Source organism: Scardinius erythrophthalmus (genome assembly GCF_964197995.2).
Source record: "Scardinius erythrophthalmus genome assembly, chromosome: 24".
Classification (NCBI taxonomy): domain Eukaryota; kingdom Metazoa; phylum Chordata; class Actinopteri; order Cypriniformes; family Leuciscidae; genus Scardinius; species Scardinius erythrophthalmus.
Genome location: NC_138244.1, coordinates 15,320,841 through 15,341,135, shown reverse-complemented (window position 1 = coordinate 15,341,135; position 20,295 = coordinate 15,320,841). Strand labels below are relative to the sequence as shown.

Here is a 20,295-nt window from a genome sequence, read left to right as displayed (position 1 = left end):
CATTATTAGTCGTGCACTGCCGTTTGAGCTGCGCGCGCTGAAGCTGACGCTTTACTACAGAGTTCTTTACCAAATGCATCCAATATGAGATAAATCAGATATAGATAGGCATACACAAAATAAACAGTATTACAACTTACATTTGAACAAAACAAAAGGCTGCGAATGCACACGCAAACTTACATGATGATGAAGGTGTAAAATGGTCCCAAACATAACTCCGGCGCGCTCGCTTTACATGTTTCGCGGTTGAGCAGCACGCCGCGAACCCGCATGAAGACCTGCTTAATCGATGATCGATAAGTTCTATCGATTAAATGTATTATCGACAATTAATCGATCGTCGATTAATCGTTGACATCCCTAGTCTGCATAAAGATAGGGTGGAATCCAGCTGGTCCCGTAGATGGTATGCTCGCGAGCAGATCCGTTTCCTCTCTGGAGAAGCGTTCAGTCTTCCCACTGTCAAATTCCGCCATGTAAATAGCGAATCCGCCATGGCACAAGTGCAACTGGCTTTTAAAGGGAAAGGGAGATGAGACTCCGATTGGTTTATTGCATGTTACGCCCAAAACACACCCATTACTCATTAAGAGACACGCCCTTAAAATAGGTTCCTTGCTTGTTATCCATGGCAATGCTGTATGTCAGAGCGTTCATCCGTTTAACTGAAACCGATGCTACTTTCACGTCTCTCTATCATTCCGCGTCCTCGTTTTATAGCCTGCATCCGAAATCGCATAGCCTAATTCCCTACTATAGTAGGTGAAATGTGACAAAAGAAGTATGTCTGTGATGAAGCAGAAAAATTATATATCTTACTTATGTTTTATCCTTTACTTATGTTTTATCCTTTACTTATGTTTAATTATTTCATCATTTAGATCAATATCGCTTAATCAAATGTAATCATCACATTTTAGGAAATCATGGTTCTCATTACTATCATTTTGATGTGTTTAACATTATTATCATTTGAAATGTATGTTTAAAGCTGCAGTCCGTAACTTTTTTGGGTTAAAAATGATCCAAAAGAAATTTTGGAGCAAGTACATAACCAGCCAGTGTTCAAAACTATCTGCTTGCCTTAGCTCGATTCAAAACGGTAAGCTTGTAATAATGGTTTTAATTCCAGTGGGACTGGTGGATTTCCGCTGGAAATTCGAGCATGTCTTTGCGTCATTACGTCACATCTATGCACATTAAGAAGATGTCCCGGCTAGTAAGCTATATTGCGTGTGAGGATGTTGGAGGTTGAGATTTATAGCCTTTTCTCACAGCACTTGATATAATTAAACTTATCAATTTGATGGCGGATCCAGAAAGGTTCAAACGACAATCACCAGTGACAACTGGACTCACCCGTTGTAAAATGCAAAAGACTTCGGACTTCGGATCGGCTACAGAAAAAAAGAGACCGCAACCGGGTCCATGCGAAACAAGGATAGACATCGGAAGGGCTTTTGAAAGGTGAAAATTAGATTATATTCCAGTTTTAAACATGCATCTGATTACAGATACGTGTGTTTGTATTTCAAAGAGAACCAGTTCTAAAGAACATTAATTTGTTGGTATGACAATTAGAAATGGACAGAAATGGAAACTGAACTACTGGTAGCCCTAATACACATTAAATGTAGTCACGCAATGCTGATGTCGTTAACATTAACAATTTGAGAACAAAGTATAATTTGCACAGATATAATAAAGCGATCGTTAGATTTAATCAGTGCGATTTACTGCAATGCTTTTTCCCCCTTAGTTGGTCAGAACAAAAGTGGATGTTACTTACTTGTTCATGAAATTTTCCAGTGAAAATTCTTATGTTGGACATACTTCCAAAAAGTAGAATCTGTGATTGCGAATGACAGTTCCAGTATCCACTGACAGCTGCACATTCTCCTCAAAACATTGGATTCATCCGCGCTGCCAAGGCACAACCCACGTAAAGTTGAGAATTCCGCGAATAACTGCAATTGCAGATTTCGAACAGAGATGGCGACAAAGAGGAAAAACTACAGACTGCAGCTTTAATGCTTTTCTTTTATTAATCTTTATGCCTCACATGTAGCTGATTGACATAGGTTGAACTTTTGTACTTGGTGTTTAGATGAGGTCAAGAGTCTATAAGTTTCCAATAGACAAACCACAAATTTGTGAATGTCTCAGAATAAAGTGATAAACGAATGTTATCTTAGCTGAACATCTTGCAGAAGGGACATGTTGTGCCATTGTTCTGTATTGTATTGTATTAAGATTAACAACTTTCTGACACCTTTGGGGTACCAGACAATGTGTGTAAGCCACGCCTCCCCCTCCACGATGTGAATCCACAAAAGAATGATATGTATTTGTCGTTAGTGTCTGCTCAAAGTGATAGTAAATAGGAACTTAGGCCTGTTCTGATAAGCATCTGCAAGAAGGAGAATATTTTCTGTGTTGGTCAGTCTCTCCTTTGGCAACCTGTCTTTTCACAGAGAGCTCTCAAACAACTTACCTTTAGGCAAGAATATTATACGGTGTTTAATATTATTGTGTTATTATATTATTAATAATATTATTATACTGTGAGTGTTTGAATTATATTTTACTGAGAAATATTAGAAGTGGTTTTAACTGTTCATTCATGTTTTTTTATTACATTTTTAATCTTGATTATGGATGAATTAATTTTACTCTTCATTTATTGATTTGATTGTCTGCTGTTAAGAAATAAAATTTGACTTAATCATCTGACTGGATCTCCTCCTTGCATCAGTCTGAGTTTACGACGGAGGTGTGCATTGGATGGACACTTTACTATCCCATGAGGCCACGGGAGAGGATTTATGAATGGCAGTGAGGCGTAACTGACGCTCGTAGGTCACATGATAATGACAACATGGCGGGTGTAGTACGTCCAGATTACATTCATACTCATAGACAGTATATAAACGTTCATACTACACACAATCATAGGCCTACTACTTTTTTAGCAGCCATTAAGTAATTACTTATTCAAAATAAGTACCTAGGCTACTCGAGAATGCTATTTCGGACGCAGCCATACTTAAACGCAACTGCCGCCATCTTGCGTCTCAGTTACCTCAAAAGATTCACTGTAAATAATAATGTTACAGCCTATTGTTGCTGTATTGTTTTGTACATGGATTATTTTTTCTTAGCAGAAGCGGAAGATAATATACAGGTAGGTTATGAAATAATTTGAAATTAAATGAATAGTTCATTATTTATTAAATCCATGTTTGCTGAACACTTTACCCTGCATCCTGAGCTTCAGTTTAGCAACTGTTAGATAGATAAGACATTATTTTTTATAATAAGCCTTATATATTTTATGCTTTACCCCAGCACTGGAAACAAAAGCAGCAGTCAAAACTGGTGTTGATCTTTACATCTTGTCCTCCCACTCCAATAAGTCCTCTGCCGCCTGGAGCAACTGCGGCTTTTTTAGCTCCACCCCCTCGTTACCCCCCTCCTTATCTCCCAGGGCCTGGGGCTTTGACATCCTGTTCTCTCACAATCTACAGACTCAAAGGGCACATCAAATCAGCTATCATTTGTCACGTGGAAGACAGAACAAAGAAAAGCTTCATTTTTCTTTCTTCAGCACCAAAATCATATTTAAAAAGGAGGGTGTGGTGGGGTTGAAAAGAGAAAAATTTGTCTCTCTGTATGATTGGGTTTTGGAATGGAAGAACCCGGAGGCAACCGAATAAGCTCTGAACTAACTTTTAGAAATTAAGTTATTACAAAAAGACTATGGAAAATCTAATTAGCAAAAGAAGTGTAGACAAAATGCAACAGCATCAAAAAATGTTGAAAGTAGTTTTCAGGTGAGAATGATGTTATTCTGTCATGTCCCGCAGATGGCGCTGTGGTTCAATGAGGGACACAGCTAGTCATCATTGAAAACGACTTCAAAAGGAAATACATGCATTTATGGATGTTGCACAGGTATTACAATTGTCTCGCTTGGCAAAATGTTGTCTCCAAATAATTCATCGTGTTAGAAACACATATACATAAAAAAATAAGCGGATACATAATTCAAATAATATCATTTAAATTTAACATTATAATTTAAATAGCCTTCTATTAGTGGTTATAAATTAACAACGTTAATATTAATGTTCGGATCATTGAGACTAAATTAGTTCATTTGAACTGAGAAAGTTTAGCTTTAGCTTTAGATGCTATATTGATATAGGGCGCTTTTGTTTTTCTTTCTTCGGGCGGTTTTATTTGTCTCAAGCTCAACTGTAAGACCAGGGCTAGTAATGTAACTCATATATATAGTTTGTTGGCGTGATGCACATGATTAGGATAACCATTACTCCCCTCATCTCTCTGTAAATTAAGGAAATGAAGTGCAGGCGCTCGAGGCAACATTCTAAGCTATTTAAATCTTTAAATTTACATCTTCCTCCAGCGTCAAGTAATTGAACTAACTCCGGGCTTGTTCCTTTAATTGAACAAAAATATCTTGTCTTCCTGCTGCTCGTCTGATGTGGGAAACTAATTTCAGCCAAAGGCGAGAGAAAAAAATTCGTCTGTTAAGTCCAAATAGTTTGCAACATATTCCTGTATACAAACAGATTTGCTTTGCTGTGTTTACACTCGAGAATGTGGACTATTATGTCGAAGGTGATAACATTAGCTCTGTGCCAAAAGATTATTGAAGGTAATTGGAAAATATATTTTTTTTTAAAATTCAAATTTGTGACAAGAAGAGCTCTATCACGTTTCTCATTTGCAAAACTAACAACTGAACTGAAATAAATTATAGACCTATTTTATTTGTAATTATTTATTTATGGAAATCTTAATTTGTTCTCGTTTGCCTCCGATAGTAGGCTACTGTAAATTATTTTTAGGTCATGCTACCTTACGAAAATTAACCATGGTTTTATTATAGTAAAACTGTAACCATGTTTGTTTTTTGGCGGATTGATACCATTTGTATAACCACAGTTTTGCTACGAATACCATGGTTAAACTATGGTTAGTGTAGCAACTACAATAATCATACTACAATAATGGTAGAGGCCTACAATAATTTGTAGTAGTAAAACCATGGTTAAATTAAACATTTTATGTTTCACTTTCTTTGCTCCCAAAAATGATTTTAAGACAATTAAACTTTGGCATGTTTTGTTTTCGTCGTAAACATGACGTCTGACGTGATACTGACGTGACATCTTAACCGTTCGATATTTTTTCAGACAATTTCTAAAACATTTAGTTTTAGTTTATTAATTAAGTATGGGTTAAGTTGCCGTTTTCTTTGAACGTTGTGTAATTTTTTTCAACGTTTTTAATTGGCGTTCAGTTTGGTCACTGGTTGGCGCCAGACGTCAAGGTATAGGCTACAGCAAATTTCCAAGAGAAGTAGAACACTATTACAAAAGGGCTAAAACTGTCAAATATCATTTTTGTAAAAAATCTTTTTCTTTCCAGCACAATGAGCCTGTCTTCCACCTGAAAGCTGTATGCCATCGAGGCAGAGACATCTCTATCTAGCCGCGCGCAAAAATTGAAATGGCGCGTTTGGCTCGAGGCGGTTGTGTGTGGGCGCCTTTTGCAGAAGCACAATGCATATCGATATACGTCATTTAGTTTTCATGGCCAGCAGAATATTATTAGGACGCTGAGAGAAACATTTTAAAACCAAATTAAGAAGATACATTATTCTAAGCCCGCAAGAATAGCTGAAATAGAAACCAAAAAAGATGACAATAGAAAAAAAATATTATTCATAAATTGTAATACTGTATATTTAAATAGGTTCAAACAAAAGATTGTTTCTCTTTTGCTAGACGAAGCTAAAGACATGCACACAGGTAACCTAGTAAACCGTTATCCTCGCGCATGCACATATCTTTGTTCAAGTAGACGAATAAATGACGATAAATGCGATTAAAACACATATATACGCAGACTTCCAAATGTGAATAGCAAGATCAAATGTTGTTCTTGTAACTCGCCCCAGCTCAGGCAGGGTTGAGCTAATTGTAGCCTAATCCTGCCCCGGGGCGTTTGGAGAGCCTTGAGCAAGAATTCTTGTTCAGCTGTCCTCTGTTATTCGGGCTGGAACGCTGTGCCTTCAACGCTCTCTCACGCTTCAACAAAAAAGGAGCAAGAAAGAAAAAAAGCGAGGCTAAGACACGCCACGATCGATCTCATGTTTTAAAGAGGGCTGAAGATACATTTACAGCTATGTCTTCCAAGGTAAGGACGCAGCCTTGACTGACTCCCCTGTGTAGCTTTTGTGGAAAGTGTCTATAGCAGAGACTGTGGTCTGTGTTTTAAACGAGTTTTTAAAGCCACAGCGACCTATATAGCGCCGCGTTAGATTTCGCTGGATTGAGAACGGAATTGTCACCGAAGAGCTCTTGGAGTGCCGAAAAAAATATTACGAAAAGTTCTTTCTAAAGGACAAGCAACCTTCATCAGAGACAGTCTGCTAGAATCCTTCCTCAGATTGCGTCGGACATCCTAAAATGTTTGAAACGGTACGGTGGATTCTGTCAAATTCTCGAATGTTTCTCCAGTGCTTCTTTTGCATTCGTTTTCGGTGTCGTGCTTTTGCGGTTTTAGATCAGGGAGGGCTGATATGAGTGTACAATGAGAGGTCAGAGCACTACTGTATGCCCACTGCGTACAGGAAGTGCGGTACACAGAGTTGTAGGGCTATTTTACGCACTCCAGGGACCTGGCGCAGTTTTAACATCACAAACTGTTAATTCTGACTTTGAGGATAGGCTATCTCTTATCGTTTGCTTCCGTCCTAGTACGTGTGTGTATATATATATATATAGGCCTACTGAGTGCACAATTTAATGATAACTTGTAGTTTAGTAACTGAGTGAGATGCTGATTCAAACCGCTCTGACGGATTCACTGTTCATTTCAGTATAGAATTCGTCAGACTGATTCGTAGTTATGAGTCTTTTTGAGTGACTCATTAAAAGAACCGGCTCGTAAGAGTCATTTGTTTGTTATGGGACTACACTGGCCCCGTTTGTTTTTCGGATATGTTTTTTATTGGAAATATGCTTTCTTGTCATTATGTCACGGTAGGCTACTCTGTGTTTTAATCTCATAAAACTTAATTCAGAAGAATGTAATATAGCCATATTATGTTTTTAGCCATTGCTCTGTAGATTCACTAGATACAATGGCTGATTTTTTAATATCGTGAAAAGTGGGGCAGTTCTCCTGACGGTGCTACCCAGGCCATAAATCCATATATATTTGGATAACTCCTCATATTAAGTAGTTTGTCTTTTAAAAACATTATAAACTATTTGAAAGTTAACTATAGGCTAAACTAAAACATGGACCCATTTGATTTTTGACATTTCATAGTTTAATGTCTGATGGCTAGACATAGGATACATCGTCCTATATAGAAGTATTTAAGACCCTGACGTTAAACCATGTGCACACATTGCTCCAGGCATTATGCCTCTGGAAATGGGACTTTAACCATCTGTTTTGGCGGAATTGTTTGTTACACCAAACAAAGGTCGATTCATCATGGTCCCTATGGTTTTAATGTAAAGAGCTGTAAGAGGAGACGACAATGAGACCTTCAGCACAAACTGAATCTTTATTATAACGCAGCATCATTTCGATTTTTATGTTTGACCTTGTGGATATTTGAGTCTTATTTAGCCTAATTTTTATTTCAATTCAAAATGTTGATTTTTTTTGCTCTGAGAAACTTTTAAAGAACTGGAAAGCTGTTGGTGATGAGGTGTTTTGAGTCTCACACATTCGCCCAATATCTTTAATTAGGAGTTTACACTTTTTCCCTCTCTTACCCCGGAGGTAGACACCTACAGTATTAGGATCCATCCCTCTCTCTCTCTCTCCTTCTCTCCCTTTCGTACTCGCTAATAAGCATCACTCCATTTCTCCCCTCCGGTTCTATGAAAAAAGGAGGGGGGGAAAAAACGGCAGGCAAATTTTCTTAATTAGACTTGTGGTGCTAATTCTTAAGGTAAAAAACGCAATTTAAGGGAAGATGTAAAAGTGATCTCCCGCGTACTTGCAGGCCAGAATCGCACCTTAGATCTCGGAGATTGAAGGGGAGAAGGGAAGCAGGAGCTGTTGGTTTGATACTGTGCTGTTTGTGCAGGAGGGAAGGAGCATGTCTCGGCTGTCTTTGACCCGGTCCCCAGTGTCTCCTCTGGCCTCTCAGGGAATCCCACTGCCGGCTCAGCTGACTAAAGCAAACGCTCCAGTCCACATTGACGTAGGCGGGCACATGTACACCAGCAGTCTGGCCACCCTCACCAAATACCCAGACTCCAGGTAAGACAACCTGTCGTGATTTGGCGCTGACTTTATTGGAATGGATAAGGCTGATGTTGACGTAAAACTGTCATGTTTACAGAGCTCTTATGAGCATTTATATTGTTATTCTGTAGTCCAACTTCCTTTTTGCCTCCATATAAGTGTATATATAAGGAGGCAATGTATATAGAGTGATAAATCAAAGATGTATTTAGTTGCTGTACTTTTAAAAGCAAATTTGTGTAAAAATAAGCTTAAAAGATATGATTTTACTACTGCCACTTGTAGAGTCATGCAATTCCTACATGCTGCATCCATCCCAACTGTAATCTACGGAGGTTTGCGGATAAAGGGAGGCAAAGGGACGCCACCTGTTAGAGATGTGTGTGTGTGCAAGATGGGAAGAGAGTGTGAGAGCTTTGCCACATCTGTTCAGGTTAACAGAGAGCGTGGCTCGCTCTGATTTATTAATGGATATGGAGCGAGAGAGCAACGAGAAGGAGGGAGGAGAGGAAAATGGGGGGAGGGTGAAAAGCAGGCAGCATTTTAATTGCTTTTTGGAGAAAAAAAAAGAAAGAGTCTGAGATGAAAAACTAAGATTGCCTAAAGCTATATGGTGAAATTCTAACTGGGGGAACGGCAAGACCATATGAGAAAAGGACCACCCGAGGCACAAAAGGGGGAATTGGTTTTCTTATTAAGTGTTTTGCATCGGTTTCCAGAATGAGAGAGAGAGAGAAAGAAAGAACGAACGGAAGAATGAAACAGGATGAGAGAATGAAATAAGAACATTTTGCAAAGATAAAGTCGATTTATCCAAAGAACAGAAATAGCGTACAGCGTAATTCCCATTGCTTGACCCCATTCCGGCAATTAAATCAGGTTAAAATAATCAACTTACATGTTCACTCTTAAACTTATTTCAAATGTAAATGTGAAGAAAAAGGAGCGTTTTTGTTAGAAAATGTCTTTTCTTTCATCATCATTCTTTATGTCGTGTAGTACTTGCATAAAACTTTTTTAAGTTGAAGTGTCATTGAGTTTCATTTTCTCCCCCCAGAATCAGTCGCCTGTTCAACGGCACAGAACCGATTGTTTTGGACAGTCTGAAGCAGCATTATTTCATCGACAGAGACGGAGAGATATTCCGCTACATCCTGAGCTACCTGAGAACCAGCAAACTGCTTCTTCCTGATGACTTCAGGGTAAGGAACACACACCGAATGTCTTCAGCAGGCCAAAACTTTCATTTGACTGCTTTATTTTAAGGTGACGTAGTTATATTGTACTTACTCAAATAAGTACTGAGTAATATTAATTAACTACATGTACTGACTATAGAGTTACGGTTAGGATTAGGTTTAGTTACTTGTAATTATGCATAATTTACTGTAATTACTATAGTAAGTACATGCAGTAACGTGTAACGATGTCACCTTAAAATAAAGCATTACCTTTCATTTAGTTCCTCTCTTAGCATCACGTGAATTGCCTTGAGGTGAAATGCAAAGGCCAGACAACCACAGAGAAATTATGGTTTCAATACACCATGGGTTTGGAATAATTCAACCTTATCTTAAGCTAAAATTCCTGAATACTATGATTAACATTTTCCAAGATTCATCATGCATTTCCTTTTTTTTTTTTTTTTCTTGCGGCACACTCCTTTAACAACAAACTTTAACATCCATGAAACCTTTCCATTGCACATAAGGTTCTTTATACAAGAAAAAATGGTTCTTTTTTCCATTGTTCACTGAAAGGTTCTTTAGAAACCAAAAATGGTTCTCCTATGGCATCGCTATGAAAACCTGCTTTTGTAATGTTTATTTTTCATCCTACAAAGTTTCTCCAGTCACTAAAATTGCCTCACCTTGAGATAAGACATCTCAAATTTGAGCAATTGGATTTTTATTGATGACATTGTTCCTCAGAAACACCTTGGCTGCGTCCGAAATTACATACTCTCTTGAGCTGGTACTTATTTTATATAAGTAATTACTTCTCGACCGCTAAAAAAGTATGTTCTATATAGTATGAATGTGTGTAGTATGAATATAATCCGGACGCACTACATTCGCCATGTTGTCGTTGTCATGTGACCTACCAGCGTCAGTTACATCGCTTCACTGTCATTCATAAATCCTCTCCCGTGGCATCATGGGATAGTAAAGTGTCCATTGAATGAACACTTCAGAATCTCGCCAGAAGTAGTAGATCATCCAGGTACTTTTCGCCTACTATATTATGAGTACTGTGAATTCGGACATACTTCTTTTGTCACATACTGTTTTTTTTCGGGAAAGGGAAGTACGGAAGTATGTGAGTATAAACATTATTTTGGCAATTCCTTTGCATATTGAGTAGGGCTGGGTAAAAAATATCGATTTCTCGATTTTAATCGATTCTCATTTTTACGAAACGGTATCGATTCTTAAATCCCAAGAATCGATTAGTCATCCTGTTTTCAGTTGATGAGTGAATGGAACATTGTTGCGCGCATCCCATCCAATAAATCCCAATAATCTTTGTGCTTTGTTATTATTGATATGAAACAAAGTCTCAGATTTCAAATTACGTCCATTTTCTTACGAAATTCTAAAACATAATTACCGTTTTGGCGCTGTGGCGTGAGATCGCGCCAGCGCAGCTTCTCCTCCGCATTAATAACACCAGTTACAGTGCGAAATAAACATGAATGAGCATCGGAAAGTGTGTTAAAAGATAAAGTACAACTTATCGAAGTCCGTATCATGGAATCACATGGAATCGCTCAATCAGTGTTTCAGCCGTGGAAAGACGTTAGTAAACAATGTCATAACGTCACATTTACCTCAGAAAAAACATATCCAGTGACCATAAACTCGTTAGTCAGCTAGAAAAAATGACTCTAGAGAGGAGCATTTTGTTAAACATATGCACCATATTACACATTCATTATATTTTTTAATGTTCTTCAATATTTAATGCGTTTGAATAAATCTGGAAAGTTTTTATGACAGCCACCATTTCAATTTTTATATAACTTTATTATTATAAAAATAAATAAAAGTGTATTTTAAGTGTTTGTATACAAATCAGTTAATTTTTACCTTCAATATTATAGTAGGCTAATGAAGCCTATAGGCTAAAACTGACTCCCATAGTTTACAATAATTTTTTCCCCTTTTATTTTCCAGGTTTCCTTGAGAAAATTTGCAATGTATTGTACCTGATATCCAAAATAATCGATATTAAATCGAATCGAATCGCAAGCTTGTGTATCGAAATCGAATCGAATTGTGAAATCTGTGGCAATACCCAGCACTAATATTGAGACAATATGTCCATATACTGTCAGTACTGACTTGAAAATACCAAGTAGGCTACATTTATAGCAAAATAAAATAGAACACAGAGTACATTCATAGTAACAACAAAAATACTAAGGACATTTATAACAAAATAAGATACAATACTGAGTACATTTATAGCAACAACTCAAAATAGTGTGAAATACAATTTCTGACTTCAAACACACATAGCTGTAAGTCTTTTCTTCAGTGACGGCAGATAAGTCGGTGAAGTATTATTCCTGCCTCAGTCAAAAATCAGATGGGTAAAGGTATTTGTGTCAATGGGATTAATTAGGGTGAGACTAGTCATTCCCGCCTCAGGCTCCGTGGCTAGCTTTCCTCCACTGTGTTAGACCGTTTGATAACAACACATAAAATATGTAACTGCACTGAGAGGCACATCATTACATCCCATTATGCTTAACTTTTCACATCAAAACTCACCATGCCCTGACCTGTGAGAGCGGGGAAACTCGATGACTACATGACCTAGTCGCCGTTCAGCCATTGTTGGGTCTGTCTGTAAGGCCTAGAAACCTACAAACCTCTTTTTCATCCAAAAACCTATGAGAACCTTCCATAGCAGCACCTCCCGTGAGAGGTGATGGCATACGTTTGGTTTCCTCCCAGATGTCTGTTACATTTGCGTATTCATAAGACTCGACTTATTGGCTTAATTGGCAACGTTTTTGTTCCTCTAGAAGAGTTTGCTCTTGAAAACCATGTAGCGCATCCATCTTCATTTGTCTATATGGATATGGCCTAAAGACTAAATTCACTCCACTGTGGGCCGTTGCTTTTACATTCTCTTTCCCAAAAGTGAGTCACAGAAAGAGCCCTGTTAAAACATACCCAGCCTTCACTGCAGACCTGGGAAAGAAGCAGAGCTTGTTTTTCTTTGAATTAGCAAGAGCCCGAAGGCCTAAAGTCTCTGTATCCATGTTGTCAGCACCAGTATGGGCTAAAGAAAGGAACATAGGGAATAAAGAGGGAGAGAAAGAAGAGAGGGTGAGGGAGGGGTGTGGGTAAGAAAACAACTCCTTTTCTTGTGGTAATTGTAAAAGAGCGTTGTGTCTGAGATGGTGTGTGCTATTGTTGTGCGTGGCGTAGCCTGCAGTGGAATGAGTAGTCTTACAGGGTGGGGATGAAGAGCCAGCAGGGTCGAGATCACAGCTATCTCTCACGGCCACCAGGCACACAACCAGAGAATGCTATCAGCGTTTCAAGCAGAACTGCCTTTTAGCCCTCGTGTTTGGGGTCTGAGAGACCCCTAGGCCCTTTAATATCTCCAAAAACATTAACATTGACTATCAGGTTAATGCGTCATGACTTTTCTCAATCTAATGAGAACTGACAAAATTCTAACTCGATAACATCCATCAAACATGCTGGATGATAAATTTTACCTCACTGTTTGGGGTCTATAGGTATATTTCACATAATTAGAAAAAGAAAATCTCAAAATGTGTAAAATTATGTGAAATATACCTATAGACCCCAAAGTCTTTCTGAAAAGTGAATGCCATACGTTAATAAAACCATATAATATACTATTATTAAACATTGGTCTGTAAACAATATATCATAATGCTATTATTTAATATATACTGTATATATATAGTATTAAATAATAGCATTATAATATATTATTATTATTATGATTTAATATATATCATTTTTTCACCTTTAGAAACGTGGTCTACATCATCAGAACATGAGGGTTAATATTTAGATGCTTGTATTTTGAATATTTAGAAGTTTTTCTCCAAATTATACCTGGTAAATATATAAAAATAGAGATAATACAGACTTGAATTGCTGCATAAAATCAGTGTTTGTTACACAAGCGGTAACACCACACTGACTTTGGTTTATTATTCATTTTCCTCCCATGCATACCACCATTTATATTGGAAATACTTTCATTTCTGTAGTGTTTGTAATGGCTGGACTGAGGCGCGTTGCCATCTGGTTTAGTGGTGAATGAAAGGCGAGTGTAAGTGGGGTAAATGTGCTCGAGGGTGAAGGAGCCCTCAGGCAAAGGCAGCAATCTGTGCTGTCCGACCGGAGAATCTGTGAGTGAGGGGAGAGCCGGAGGGCCTTCCCCCCACCCCCCTCGCCCTGGTCCCGGCTAGAGACGGGTCAGATGGGCAAAACTGCTCCGTGTGTTGGTCTGGGTTCATGCTAAATGCTAAACGACATGTGCTTTGAAACACACAGCACTCAATCATTATATGGGTTTGAATTTCTTCTTTTGTTTTTCCTTTTATGTGAGAGTTTGCATTGAAAAAATAAGAGCTCATAAGAGCTTAGAAAAAAATAAATTAGTCCGTCATGTCTTACCTAGTGGATTCACACCACCATACCAATTACTTACGTAAAATTTAAATCTGAAATGATATTTGATCGTGACAGAGTAGGACTGCAAAATAATTCGTAGTCCATTCATTTTTTGTTTGTTATTTTTTCACTTGGTGGTTTGTTTGCTTGTTCATTCATTTGGTTGATGGGTTGTTTGTCCATTTATTTGTTTGCTCATTCTTTTACTCGCTTGGTGGTTTTCTTGTTTGTTCATTTGTTTATTTTCTGATTTGTTTGCCCACTAGTTTTGTTTGTTCATTTGCTGATTTGTTTGCCCGCTTGTTTTGTTCTTTCATTTGTTTGCGCTTATTCACTAATGTGTTTGTCGGTGCATTTTTTGTCTGCTTAGTCGTTCATTCATTCAATGGTTGGTCTGTTTTCTGCTCATTCAATCTTTTGCTGGATGGGTTGTTTTTCGTTCATCCTTCTGTCTATCTTTCTGTGCATACATTCACTTCCATGTGTTGTCCCTGCAGGAGTTCCAGCTGCTGTACGAGGAGGCTCGGTTCTACCAGCTGACGCCCATGGTGAAGGAGCTGGAGCGCTGGAAACAGGACCGGGAGCAGCGGCGGACGGCTCAGCCCTGCGAGTGCCTGGTGGTGCGGGTGACCCCTGACCTGGGCGAGAGGATTGCCATCAGTGGGGACAAGGCCCTCATAGAAGAGATTTTCCCAGAGACCGGGGATGTCATGTGCAATTCAGTGAACGCCGGCTGGAACCAGGATCCAACCCATGTTATTCGCTTTCCACTGAATGGCTACTGCAGGCTCAACTCTGTACAGGTACAGCACTGTCATTAATAATACCATGTATTTGATGGTCATCAATTGCTAATATACTACCGATTAGAAGTTTGGATTAAGATTTTTTTGTGTTTTTGCAAAAACTAATATAGTGAAATATTACTACAATTTAAAAGAACTGACTTCTAGTACATTATATATTAAAGTGTCATTTATTGGAGTGATGCAGAGCTGAATTCTCAGCATCATTACTCCAGTCTTCAGTGTCACATGATCCTTCAGAAATCATTATAATATGCTGATTTGCTGCTTAAGAAACATTTATCATTATGATCAGTGTTGAAGACAGCTGTGCTGCTTAATATTTTTGTGGAACCCATGATACATTCTTTGATGAATTGAAACTTCATAAGAATAGCATTTATTTCAAATAGAAATCTTTTGTAACATTATATGCATTGCGTCCTTGCTGAATAAAAGTATACATTTATTTTTAAAAAATTGCACTTACCCCAAACTTTTGAATGATAGAGTATACTTGGGTGAATCTCATGAAAACTAAAAATATTGATTTACAGTTATGAAAATAATGAAAATCACCTTTACGAATAATGTAAGTAGCAAAAAAAGTGTAAAAGTAAAATGTTAATGAAGATTTGGAGGAAAAATGTCATGAAAATTATGTCAAAAGTTTTTCATTATTATTATCATTTCGGGGTAATTTGTGAACTAGACATGTTTTTTTCTTGAGATTCACCCATTTGTGTTTAATTTTAATCGAATTTGACGTGTAGTCCAGACAAAACGAGCCACGGTGCTCGACTTGGAAACGGTGATTCGAACCTGGACTGCAACATGCCCCGATCCCACATTATACTCTTTATACATCCTGTCAAGTAAAAATGCTCAAAAAGCCTAAAATAAAACCAATAATTACATTTAAATTAAATATAACTATTATAAAGGATTCGGTGAACTTTAAAGTTTTGACTTGGACTTGGAAAAAGTTTTGTTGGATTGCTGGGATATTGGGCGCGCTGTGCTTGACTGCTTCCTGCCAACATGAAGAGATGTGAGAGGGTGTGAGATGTAGAAGGCAGGTGTGGCTCCACAGCTGCAAAGGTGCAGTTATGCCCCACCATTTGGCTGTTTAAAAGGTGCTAAAACCGACACACAGATACATCCACATACATGCGTCTGTGAATCCTGGAGGCGATGCTAATGTGGGGAATATGCAGTCATGAAACTGAGAGGAGAAGAGAGGGAAATGATATGCATAATTTATTTTTAACTCGTCCTTAAGACAAATCTCTCCGTTTGAAAAAGTGCTCCAACATTTCTGTGCCTGAAGCGTTTTAAACACACATGCTACATTTTTAATACTGTACTTTGGTTTCTTTGAACAACCTAAACTGGTTTACGCAACTTTTTTACACACGCCTAATTGACTTACTGTATTACTAATTAGAGTGTCTGATTATGTATTTTTTCTTAACCGACGGTTGCACTTAACCGACTAAATCGTGCGGGTGGATTTTTTTGGGGGGGGGTTTGTCATCTCGGGTGTTCACAAAAAAACCCCTATGAAATATGAGTAGATCAGAGAGGAATGACAGAGGACGAGAGATATGGAAAAAGACAGAGTAAGAGAGAGAGTTTGTTGGCAAGAAATTGTAGCCTTTACTGTAAGAAAGTTAGTAAGTGATGCAACCATCAGCGCTCTGAGTGTAATGTCAAAATCATAAGCCTTCAGATATCAATGCGTGAATATTTGAGAGGCTTGTGACACTCTATATATGTTCATTCTGTCTTCACGAACAGCTCTAGATATGAGTTTATTATTAAAAGAACGGATTAAATTTAAATTAAGGGTATAGTTCACCTAGAATTCACCTTTTTTTTCTTTCTGTGGAACAGTTTTTTTGAAAATGTTTTTTGTCCATACAAAGTCAATGGGGTCCAAAACAAAAATTTTGACGTTCATCGAAGTGTCAAAGTGTTCATCTCATTCTTCAAAATATCTTCTATTCTTCACAAGGCTGAGTAAATAATATTTTTTTGGCGAACTATCCCTTTAATCTTCTACAAGTGGCCGAAAGTTTTAAAATCTCACAAAAAGAACGAACTTCAAAGCCAAACGATTTGTGTATTAAAACTCGCTTCTGTAACACTGATGCAACCAAAACCTAACATGGACCTTAATGGCGATATATGGTCTTGAAAAGATGCTTCAAAAACGCAATCTTTCTTTGTGCACGGCAGGCCCTTGTATCATCTGCTGATGTCTTTCATTCCTCATCTGTGCGTAAGTCATAAGAAGTGTTCATTTCCTCTACAAGTTTCTCCACAGCCTCAACTTCCAAAGTGAGGATAAGGATGGACATTTTTTCTCAGGCCCTGTGCAGTTCAGCTGATTCCTTCGTCTTCATCATCTTTTTTTTTTTTTGCGGAGGGACTTTTATCTGGCTCTGTAGCCCCGAGCCAGAACTTTCATTTTCATGTGAAGCACACTTGAAAGAAGTGCAGGAGTAAGTGAATACTCAAGGCTGCATGTATTGAATTTTTTTAAAAAAATCTACAAGCACTCCAACAGATAAAACATTTGGTTGGCTTTTTTTGCGGTGGTGGGAATGACAGTGACAGCGGCCGCCCTGAGACGTCTCTCGGTGAGGGATCTCTGACAGTAGCTGAGATTGTGTGCATTGGGTTTGTAATGAAAGAGTCGGGCGGCTACAGTGTGGGCTGTCAGTGGGGGAGCCTATTCTCATTTGACTCGGCATCAAACCCCTGTAAACAGCCCAGGGGATGTCTGCTCGCTCCTTCTCATCCCGGGTGGATGGTCTGGAGAGAGAAACGTCTGAGGGTTAATGCAAGCGTGAAGTTGTTGATAGCGCTGTTACTGAGATTGCACATTTTAAATGCGTCTTGATGCAACTATGTGAAGTGCTGATAGAGTGGCATAAACAGGAGTTTACTTTGAAAAAAAGTCACACCGAGTTTTTCATATTCTCATTATAGAGAACTTGAACTCAAAATAACAGACACAAAATTTCTCTTGGGTCCTAGAGAGATCGTTGCATAAATGGTTCAATCTGGTGCCATCTTGATGCAGTTAGGTGAAGTGCTTAAAGAGCAGCTTATTTTATGATAAACATCATCTCAAAATACGAAGACTTCCCTGGTTTCTCTTAGGTCCTGGACTGTTCCAAAAAGGGTTGTCATCTTGATGCAATTACGTAGAGTATTATAATCTGCTTACTCCAAAAACCCATAGTGAGTTTCTCAAATTGAACAAAGAACTTCTCAAGATACTAAAAATGTCCCTGGTTTCTGCTAGGTCCTGGAGAGACTGTTCCAGAAAGTTTTAACATGGCGTTTGTCTTGATGCAACTATAGAGCGCTGATAGAGCTCACATTGTATGAAAAGCATCATCTCAGAATACGGATAACTGTCCCTGGTTTCTTCTAGGTCCTGTAGACACAAAAGGGTTTCATCTGGTGCTGTCTTGATGCATTTAAATTAAGTGCAGATACGAGTAGCATAAATAGGAGTTTACCTCATTTACATAAAACTTCATCTCAAAATACAAAAAACTAAGACGTCTTTTCTTAGACGGTTCCAGAATTATGCAGTTGTTTTAAGAGTAGCATAAACTCCAAAAACCCATAGAGAGTGTCTCAAATTGAACAAACTGGTTTCTCCTGGATCCTAGAACGACAGTTCCAGAAAAGTTTGTCTTTGATGCAAATATAAGTGCTGATAAACTAGCATAAATATTGTACGAAAATCATCTTTACTCAGAATACTGAGTGTTCAATCCCTGGTTTCTTCTAGATCCTGGTGAGGCTGTTGGTGTCTTGATCCATCTGAGTTTCTCATTGTACTGAAATATCAGTATATTTAAATATGTCCCTGGTTTCTCCTAGGTCCTGGAGAGACTGTTCCAGAAAGGCTTCAGCATGGTGGCGTCATGCGGCGGGGGCGTGGACTCCTCCCAGTTCAGCGAGTACATCCTGAGTCGGGAGGACAGACGGTGTCAGACCAGCCACACGCCCATCCGGATAAAACAGGAGCCAATGGACTAGCCAGCTCTTGCACCAACCACGAACACCTCAGTCTGCTTAAAAAAAAAAAAAAAAAAAAAAAAACGCCAGCGGACAAATAGAAGGCTTTATTTGCAAGAAGAGTCTGCTTCGACTCTTCGGACTCCAAGAGGACTGAAATCTTAGTAAATGTTCGAGTAATTTCATCAACGACCCCTAAACTCCTCCAAAAGATGCTTTACAAACCCAAGCGAGCCACGGGATGGCTTTTCAGCTACTGACCTCGAGTTGAACTTTTTAACTCTTCATTTGGCTCGAGTCATGCAAAACGCACTCGTTGATCTATATTTCCACTGTACAAGAACCATGACATAACTTTGCGATTGTAAAGTCTGAGAAGAACTCTACAAGGAAGTTGCGTTTGTGGCGAACGCACCTTCCGGCTAGAAGACTTTCAAATGAAGCACCAGTCAGATCTCTAAGCTCCCGGGCCAAATTAACCACAAAATACATAAGTCTGTCCTCTGATCCATTTTTAATCTTGATATCTAATGTTCTCATTTTCCAGTCTCATCTATGTAAATCAGTTCTTTTATGACCTACAGGTTTATTGCTATTGTCTCGCTACATGAAGGATATGAGAGCAGTTCTCAGAAGTCATTTGGTTGTAAGTGCGGTCTGGAGTTGGCCGCGTAGACGCTTTGACTCGAGGCTAAAGCGGACGGTCTGGTAATGCATTCAGCGCTGGGCAGAGAGGCTTTTTGCTCTAGCACGTCTGAAGGGAAACCTGGACTGGCTTGTCTGATGGCATCGCTAAACCCTCGCCTTTCTTTCGGGTGCCCGTTTTCTTCAAAACTAGCCGTGAACGTACCATCTAGCAGCTTCGAAAACTCATCATACATCATGATTGCTTTGAGTAAACGGTTAACAAGCAAATATCTCTTTGTAGATACAATCCCCTCGCGTCTAAAGCAACATCGTCGTTTGATGAAGGCACCTTTTAAAAAATACGATTAGTCAGCACTTTCAGGGGGAGCTGCTCGGACCGTCAGAGAAGAGGGGGATAACTTTGCCCCTCAAGGGTCGGGTCAGACTTCTCTCCAGTCTCCAGGGGTTAAGGGCACTTTCCCACAATCCCTTTTGATCACTCTCCCTTAGCAAAACAGTGCAATCAGAGCCACTTGGAGAGAGACTGAGGGAGAGTAAACTTGAAAGGTTAGCTTCACTAAGCAGGGCTGGTAAACAGACTGAATTGTATAATGTGTTGTAAAAAGGCACATTTAATAAGACAGCTCACCATTTCAAAAGGAAGGGTCACTGAAATGTCACGGATATATTATGCTATTTGTTGTCTTAACTGGCCATTGTTTCTTTTATGCTGTGTTCAAATTTCTTCGATTTGTCGCACATTGTACATAAAGGCTCACGCAGGTCCCCCTGAATGCAACTTACCATCTCGCCGCTGTGCAGCTGCCATTTTTTTTTAAAAAAGAGGGAGATTTTTAAGA

General features: G+C 38.7%; 1 protein-coding gene across 2 annotated transcripts; it reads left to right on the top strand.

Annotated features, from left to right (window-relative positions):
- Positions 1–5,817: 5,817 nt before the first annotated feature.
- Positions 5,818–18,933, top strand: kctd15a (potassium channel tetramerization domain containing 15a). Of its 2 annotated transcripts, none has more exons than XM_081355604.1 (5): positions 5,818–6,231; positions 8,147–8,322; positions 9,365–9,509; positions 14,477–14,782; positions 18,671–18,933. In XM_081355604.1, exons 1-5 carry the CDS (start codon positions 6,220–6,222, stop codon positions 18,827–18,829), a joined length of 798 nt encoding a protein of 265 aa, XP_081211730.1. In that variant the 5' UTR covers positions 5,818–6,219; the 3' UTR covers positions 18,830–18,933. The 2 variants fall into 2 exon arrangements, with proteins under 2 accessions (XP_081211730.1, XP_081211731.1); XM_081355605.1 differs by lacking the exon at positions 5,818–6,231 and adding an exon at positions 6,315–6,515.
- Positions 18,934–20,295: the final 1,362 nt, after the last annotated feature.